The sequence below is a fragment of the Saccostrea echinata genome, unplaced genomic scaffold, assembly GCF_033153115.1.
Source record: "Saccostrea echinata isolate AGI-Se365-2 ecotype Australia unplaced genomic scaffold, CSIRO_AGI_Sech_v1 ptg000060l, whole genome shotgun sequence".
Lineage (NCBI taxonomy): Eukaryota > Metazoa > Mollusca > Bivalvia > Ostreida > Ostreidae > Saccostrea > Saccostrea echinata.
The window spans coordinates 5,089,378-5,097,716 of record NW_026889809.1 but is presented as its reverse complement, the minus strand read 5'-3'; the positions used below and the strand labels follow the sequence as shown (position 1 = coordinate 5,097,716).

General features: G+C 32.5%; 1 protein-coding gene across 1 annotated transcript; it reads right to left on the bottom strand.

Annotated features, from left to right (window-relative positions):
- On the bottom strand, window positions 1-1,544 carry LOC133175011 (uncharacterized). The gene is made up of 3 exons (XM_061310105.1): window positions 1,256-1,544; window positions 476-1,116; window positions 1-392 (listed from the first exon to the last, which is right to left on the bottom strand). Exons 1-3 carry the CDS (start codon window positions 1,519-1,521, stop codon window positions 37-39), a joined length of 1,263 nt encoding a protein of 420 aa, XP_061166089.1. The 5' UTR covers window positions 1,522-1,544; the 3' UTR covers window positions 1-36.
- Window positions 1,545-8,339: the final 6,795 nt, after the last annotated feature.

The following is an 8,339-nucleotide window of genomic DNA, read 5'->3' as shown; positions in this document are numbered from 1 at the left end:
TTTATATACGTACACATTGCGGTTTGTACATTAAACCTATTTGCTACTTGTTTCTTTGTCAGTATCTTTTTGATCACTAAAATGATCAGAATTCAAATCATCTTTACTTTTAAAAATTCTCTTGACAACCTCTGCCTGTTTCTGCAGACCAATACTACTCATTGCCTTTGTCAACTGCTCTAGTCTCGCCTCTGGTTTCAGGTAAGATTTCACTCGCCTCGCCCAAAACTTAATAAAGAAAAACTGGAGTTCCTCTTCGTTTTCTTTGTACTCTTTTTTTAGTCTGTTAATATCCTCTGATCGAATGCAGAGATGAATTCCAAATGGGACCAACTTGTTCACGGGAATCTGATTGGCGATGGCAAGCAAGTTTTTTTCGTTGTCAAACCAATCTTTTGAAGAAAAATCAAAATCATTAACATAAAAAAACCCTCTGATTTGTTCGAAGATATGGAAATATATTTAAAATGTATACCTCTTACACATTGTGCAGCCGTGTTTAATCCATTATTGACCTGTAGCCGTACTTTCCTTGGACTTCTGGGTGTTTTCGTTGGTCCGGGGTCTGTGTGGGCAGTCTTGGATGTATTTGGTCGATTATAAATGGCAATGTCAGTGTAATACTTCTTCAGAGCTGATGCACTTTTAACCCAAGGATCAAAGTGAACACTGTGAAGAAGTTGCTTCTTTTGGTTGTCTGCAGAGAAGTTGATGACAGCGTAAGGAACGGAGCCCATTCGGATATTCTTTTGGAGAGGAAAATAGATATGATTGTCTTCTGCTACAGGAATAAACGTCAACAAATAAAATGACTTAGGAATTTCACGAACGAACTGGACTGATCCATTCACATCAATTCGAATCCTTTGACCTTCACGCACAAAAATATCTTTTGAATGACTACAATCAATTTCTTCCAGGTCGTGGTCTTTGATTCTTTTCTCCGCGACAGTTCTTGCCATTTCACGTTTAGCACATTCGCACCAAAGAGATAACATATCCTCTTTCCGTCTTTTGATAAAGATGAGCAAGGTACATGTATGGATCATTCCGTAGACAAGGTAAGGTTCCAAAGGGGACATTTTAGCATTCCTTCTGACGAGTGCACATGACACACTATGTAGAAAACAAAAAGTCGAAGATAATTAATTAGACGATTAATAATATGAGTTTAATGCTGCAATTAAACATTTCTTTAAAAATTTCTTTTAATCGTTATGATCATCATATGTGTAATAATTGGAAAGGAAAATACCCGCTGAAATGGTCAACCTCGACTAAATAATTTCCATTTTTCCTTTTGATATTTTTTCCAGATGCTCTCTTCGCAATTCCATTTTCCCAGTAAAAGAAAGCAAGCTCATAGTTAGGATCGTCCGGATCAACGGATATGACGTTGTCCATGGTAAACTGTACTTCCATCGTTTTCTGAAATCTGTCCACGGTGTGGTCAACAAGTATACATTTGGACATTGCTAGAATGTCGTATATTTCTGGGTGTGTCTCCAAACGACTTTTCATATCTGTTTTTGCTACTGGTATCAACTGTAAAAAAGAAGATTTTGTTGAAGGAAGGACACCACCACTTAATAAAGTAGAGTCTATTTTTTTCAATGGCAAAGAATCTACTCAAAATTTATTTTACCTCATTTTTGACCTTTGGAATCATAAAAGGGACTTGCCTGTACTTTAATGTCTTCATTTTTATTTACTGTTCCTGCTGGAAAGTCAATATAGAGACTGGCATCATCTTCTGGAACAAACCTGTAGCCCTCTGGAGTAAGAATGCATCTCTCAATCTTAGGTGAAGCAATAATACATAGAGAGTATACACTGCAACAGCTGAAAGCGACATAACCAGCCTACGGTATAAAAGAAAGAGTCTAAAGTGAACCCCCTAGTGAAATAGAAAACAGTACATATCTGGAATATATTTCAGTTCTGTTTTGGCTATATTACCTCATCTAATTGTACATCAATAGAAATCCATTTTTTCTTTGTCTTTATCTTAGCACAGAGATTGAAGGAGGACTCTCTATTGTAATTCTTCAAAGAAACTTTGAATGTAATATCATTCACGTAGGATTCAGGAACGTTAAAAACATCATAATCCATCCATCCAGACGTTTCTTCGCTTTCCATGTCCACATCCTGAAGCTTCATCAACACATCAGTGGGCACTAGAGAGTAAATGTCAGACTCAAATCTGTCTACAAAGTCAAGGTCTATTGTGTGCAACAAGGCAGATCGTTGTGCAGTAGTCCATGGAATGGCTTGAAATGCCTGGAGCTTAACAGCAAGACTTGATGGTAAAGTTAAACTGATGTCGTCACAAAGGTGCTTCGTAACAAACAGATCTCTGTATAAAAGATATAAAAATGTTCAACATACTTAAGTAACATTCTCATAATTGATCTCAAAATTGATCAATGTTCGCTACATTAATTTTACTCACACTACAACAGGTGAACATGTACGCTGATCTTTTTCTTCTGCTGTATTGATCTTTAGTGTCATGGCGTTTTCTGGTTCTTTCTTTAAAACATCCTCATTTTGTTTGACACTGATTGTATCATCATTTTCGGTCATTCCGGGGCCATCATTGTCAGGTAGGCTACCTTCCTCTCCGTGTGCTTGCATCTCCTCCAACACAGAATCCCAGTCCTGAAACTTGGCATAAACATCCTTGTCCTCCATTACCCTTAAGAACAAATAAAGTTACATAGAGAATAAATCAGCCATAAGGCATCATAACCATGTATCTGCCATCTTAACATTTCAGAAGTCCGACTCAAACTGTTCCCTTTTCGAAAGACGGTATTTTCATTTTTTTAAACATTAACAATGTGTTTATATGAAAATGAAAAAGGTGAAGATAAAGAACAGTGGTGGGATTCATAAACATACTTAAGATTTGTGCTAAGATTCACACTTAAGTATAAAATAAATTCTTGGGTAAGAAAAATTCTTAAATCATATTCATATAAATTCTAAATGCAATTCTTAGCTAAGTTTAATTCTGAGAAAATTAGAGCACTTAAGTTAGGTCACATTAGCTCCACATACAATTTCCCGAAAAAAAAGCGCACTCTTTTGAGATGGAGGTATTTAGTTCCATGTGTATAACACCACAACTGATATGTCCAGCCATGTCATCAACATTGCATATTTGCATCTTACTAGTTGATAAATATCTCATAGTCAAAAAGAGTTTCTTGTTAGATGATAGAGCATAGTTTCTTAAGGACAGACGATACGTTCCTCAATAATATATATTTTTTTCTCTAAGATTTTGTCTTTGAAGTATTGCTTCTTTAACATGTTCACTCGCAAAAAATTGAGGTACCTTACCAGGCATTTGTGCAAGATACCAGAGGATGCTGTTTCTTACAAAATCCTTTTGGAAAAAACTTAATTAGCCAATAACACATTTTTAAATGTTTCAAATTTTTGAAGACAATTAGAAACCAGTTTAGAAATCAGAAGGTAATTAAAATTTTGAATATTTTCCATACAATACGAAGATATAGATGTACAAAACAGATATTTGAGGAACGTATCGTCTGACCTTAAGTATTACTACCAAATTTAAGTAATACTTAGGAAACTTAAGTAAAAAATATATAACTTCAGTGACTTTTTAAACTTAAGAATATACAAAGAAGTTTTATGAATCCAAGCCCAGTTATTTATCTAAAAAAATAATCTACGAACAATACAAATCTGTGAACAGGCATAAAACACGGACCCCCAAAAATTCCAGAGGTGGGATAAGATTTTCTTGAAGAAAAACTGCTTGAAAATAAGCAGTTTTATACAATTATGCTAAAATGGCGGGAAAACGTGAACTTTATGATGTCATATTTCTAAATTAATGGCATTTTGATCAAATTGAAAATTACCAATAAAGGTCACATGTATAGCCGTGCAAATAAGAGCTACATGTAAAGTAAAATTAAGATACAGTGTATTAATTTTAAAAGGCCATTTGAGACACTTATCATATATTGCTCTTTAGTGAAAAAAAAACAAGGCCTAAACATTGGCTAAAATTTGCTAACAGTGATTTTAAAACATTTATCAAAGACTTAAATATTTCATTTAACATTGCAAACATTTTTCGAAAATACTTTTCCTGTAAATAACTTTCTCTTATTATATCCTTTCTTTTCTAATGGGATTGGGCATTTAATTAATGAAATATTTAATGTTATCTTTATATTAAGTGCAGATGAAGATATGAACTTGTCTGAATTGAATTCTTAACTCACGAAATACAAATCCTTGACTTATGTATGTAAATCATATACGGTACCAAAGTTGACTTTAAACGAGACTGTTGATATCCTTGTATTACACCTTATTTGTTAATTGTCATTAGCTTGTCTTGTTTTAGAAATTGTTCGTACGTTTAACATGCTCTTGCGTTTCAAATCAACTGTGGGACATAATCATATGAGGTGATATACAATGGTAAGATCTGATATAAATGACTTTCACACCATTTTTTTTCTATTTTTACAGGCTCTGCTTATTAATGTAAATCATATAAGGTCAATCATTTCTTTCCAAGGACAAATTTCTTATGAGTCTTTTCAATTTGTGATTCAAAATGCTCTTTGGATATGTAGTAACTGGTACAATGTACATGTATATGCCTCTTACAGGATCGTAAATGAAACAGCGACCTTTTTTCACTATAATGGATTTGTGATTTTATTATTCTAAAATTCAGTGAATTGATCAAGAGTCTGTCTTTAAAAATAATTCATTGGTTAAAAAAACAAAGTAACTCGGAACTCAAACTTGTGCCGAAAATGGAACCTTTATTTGTTTTGCATATTGATTAAAGCTTTATATTAAAATTTAAAAAATCACATTCATTCAATTGTGATTACACTAAAGTTCATGTCACATAACTTAGAAAAAAAAACTTAAGGGGAAAACATTTTCAAAACCAAACAAAATGATGTTATCATAACATTTATGAAAAAGTTGTGTTAAAATTCCATATAAAATCACTTCATTATAGCATTTAAGAAAAACGTTTTCACAACAATTAAAGAAAATGTCCTTAGTATAATTGCTGATTTTTTTTTTTTTTTTACTAAATGTTTTAAAACATTTTAAAAATATACAAAATCGCATGATTCAAACTTTTCAAAAATGTTTTTGAAACATGTTTGAACATAATTTTTTGTTTGTGTGCAAACTAGGAAGCAATTCGTCGTATTCTGTAAATCGTATACGTATACTTATACATCAAAAAAAAAATTTTATAATTGCCAAAATGATGTACAAAAACATGGAGAACCATATAAATGTAGATAATACTTCACATACGGGTCCACGGTCTCCTCTGTTTCTTCCGATGAGGTTTCCTCCAGTTCCTGTCTGAAGCCTTCGTTTATCTCTAGTTTAGATTCTTCTTTACTGCAATATACGAAACGACATAAACTAAACCAAAAATTAAATAAAAGCAACTGGGTAGGACTTTTTAATTTCCTCACCATATAAATTCCTGTAAATTTTGTATACTTACCTATCCAATTTCTCCAGATATCCGTGAGTTTTTGGAACGTTTTTGATTATTCTCCCGGCCATTTTTCTTCAAAGAATACGCGCGATTTGGCTTGTAATACAAAAAGTAAAGAATGATGCATTAAATAATCTTAAAGGTTTTTAGTAGTAAATTGCAGCATTTAGCTGAAAAATATTCATTTATACATGTACTGCGCATTTAATCCATAACATTTAGTGTCTGTTCATTCTTTATTTTAAATTACATAAAACAATACTGGAAAAAAATTAACCAATTATGAGTCACGGTCTGCTTTGTCCTGTTTACTCTCTATTGCTTTCTAATGACAAAACACCACAGGTATGATACAATATGTTAAAGACCCATAGAATGTCAATACACAAAAAGCGACAAACAAGCAAAGACAAGAATATCTGCACTTGTTTCCGTGGTTTGCTAACTAATAAAGCATTCATAAATAAAGGACATCTACAGGTTCTTTCGAGTCCAAATCGTCAAATAAAATTCTACCAGGATTTACACTGCTTGCCGACTACCGTCACTATCACAGGCGCTTAGCGTTATTTTTTCTTATCACAAAAATATAACCACCTTTATACGAACAGTATTTAAGCTCAAAATCCATTAAAACAATACAAACCGGGAACAGAGCAAACACGGACCTCCAAAAACATCAGAGGTTGGATCATGTGCCATGGAAGAGAGAGCATCCCCTGCCGACCCGTCACATCCGCCGTGTGCTGTCATGATCGGGAAATAACGGAAAAATTCGTCGACAATTCAGTATGTAAATAATGGCCTAACAATTAGTATGAAAAACGTCAGTCAGCATATGACTTAATGATAGACTGTGTTTGCCGACAAGATCATTGTACATGCATCGACCATAGAACTTGTTTCATATATATATTATACAATTCAAGTGCCTATGGTCACTATCCCTCAACCCTACTGCGATCTGGCACGATAATTCTGTAATTAGGAGATAGTGTACACAGTGGAATGTATATACAAGCAGACAGATAAACCACAATCATTAAAAAAAATTATAGACTTGAAATCTGCATGAGCGTTCTCTAAAGGTCTGTCTCGTTTTCATCAGATCTACTCATCTAACAAACAGGTACAAATGATCAGGTCAAGAGGAATTTTGCCCTCACCTATTACACTTCATATTTAGAGAATAGACATAGTTCCAGCTCTTCAGTTTAATTCTTAATGTACGACGAAGTTGTACCTCTTTACAAAATATAGAACATTTGGGGTTATATCTTATTGCTCTTTATTCTTGGGATAAAAAACGAAATTTACAAATTTTCATTCATATACAATAAGGAAAAACGTGAATAAAAATTCAATAACATTCAATATTTATTCTACAAATTGTAAATCAGTAAATAAAATGGTAGATAACATCTTCACAATCAGAGACTAAAAGTGGTCAGGCATCATTTGAAATAAAGTTCTACAGTAAATATATTTCACAATGTAAACATTAACATGCATATTTTGTATAATGTCATGAACAAAAACAAAATATTTTGTTACTGAATCTTTTTTTGGCAAAAAGTGATTACAAAAGCATTAAATAACACATTCAGTGTGGAAGCTTTACCAACATACTAACACGCACACATAAAAAAGTTAGTGTTTTAGTTTTTAAAAAAAATCTTTCAATTTCACGAATGCACAAAAGGAATGTAAATAAGAAAATTTGATGAGCCATTTCAGTAAACTTGTGGTCCACTAAAAAATAATGAATGAGGAACTGAACTCAAATAAACGTCATCTCAAAGGGGGAAAAATGTTAAAATGGTGTACATGTAAATTGAAATTACAGTTGCTTCTTCCTTTTAAACCCCCCCTCCCTTTTTTATAAACATTAAAAAAAAAAAACATACACAAGAAACAAAAAAAAAAACAAACACAAAAACCTCAGCTTTTCTCACCAAAATATTTTTGCCATAAAGTTTGCATGAGTACAAAGGAAATGATGCTGTCATGCTTTTCCAAAAAATGGGCCAGAAAACTGAAATAACTCAGAAATAGCAACACTCTCAAGGGGCTTTGATTTCAAGTATGTCATAGATGAGATTCTTTTACAAAATTCATTAGAAAATCATTATGAATTCTACAGATGTATAATATCAATGTTCATTACTTTCTATAGCAATTTAAAATCCATTAAACTTTGCCTCTCAAAATCTTCTTGGTGTGTCACCTATGTTGCAATTTCTTTTTCAGTGAATTTACACACCCATCTGCCCATAGGTTAAAACAGTGTTTAATCTAAGAAAATATAATAATGAAGGCCTTACTATGGCTGAATGAATTAGCATTGTACATTTTAATGCATGTTTGTGTTATGTGCCCTTGTTCTATTTGTATTTTTAATGCATAATTTTCTTGACAACCCATTCTAATAATGTGAACTGATTATCAAGGTATATAAATCAAACACAATATTTAAAGTTATATATAACTGGTATCCATCAAATAGATATATTCCTGACAAGAAATCTTTGCAAATATATTGACATTCTCCTTGGAAATATCACATTAAAGCATATACACCCCGAATTTCTCCTTTCTACTTACAGGACATGTACACCAGTAATGTACCAATAATTCAGCATTTTTACATTTTTTCTTTAAATATACAGACATGAAACTTTGGGGAGATATAAAATAAAGCTTTCGTGGTCAAAATCCTTATTTATGTGAAGGTATATAATGTATATATGTAATGTTATGAAAAAAAAATCTGAACCTTGAAGTACATGTACAAAAATAATAA

Excerpts from the sequence above, each read along its gene's own strand:
- LOC133175011 (XM_061310105.1), bottom strand. The coding sequence starts at position 1,521 with ATGAAAAGTCGTTTGGAGACACACCCAGAAATATACGACATTCTAGCA. Across the intron at positions 1,117-1,255 it reads GAGGTTGACCATTTCAGCGG|TGTGTCATGTGCACTCGTCA; the intron begins GTATTTTCCTTT and ends TTTTCTACATAG. Across the intron at positions 393-475 it reads GGCTGCACAATGTGTAAGAG|ATTGGTTTGACAACGAAAAA; the intron begins GTATACATTTTA and ends TTTCTTCAAAAG.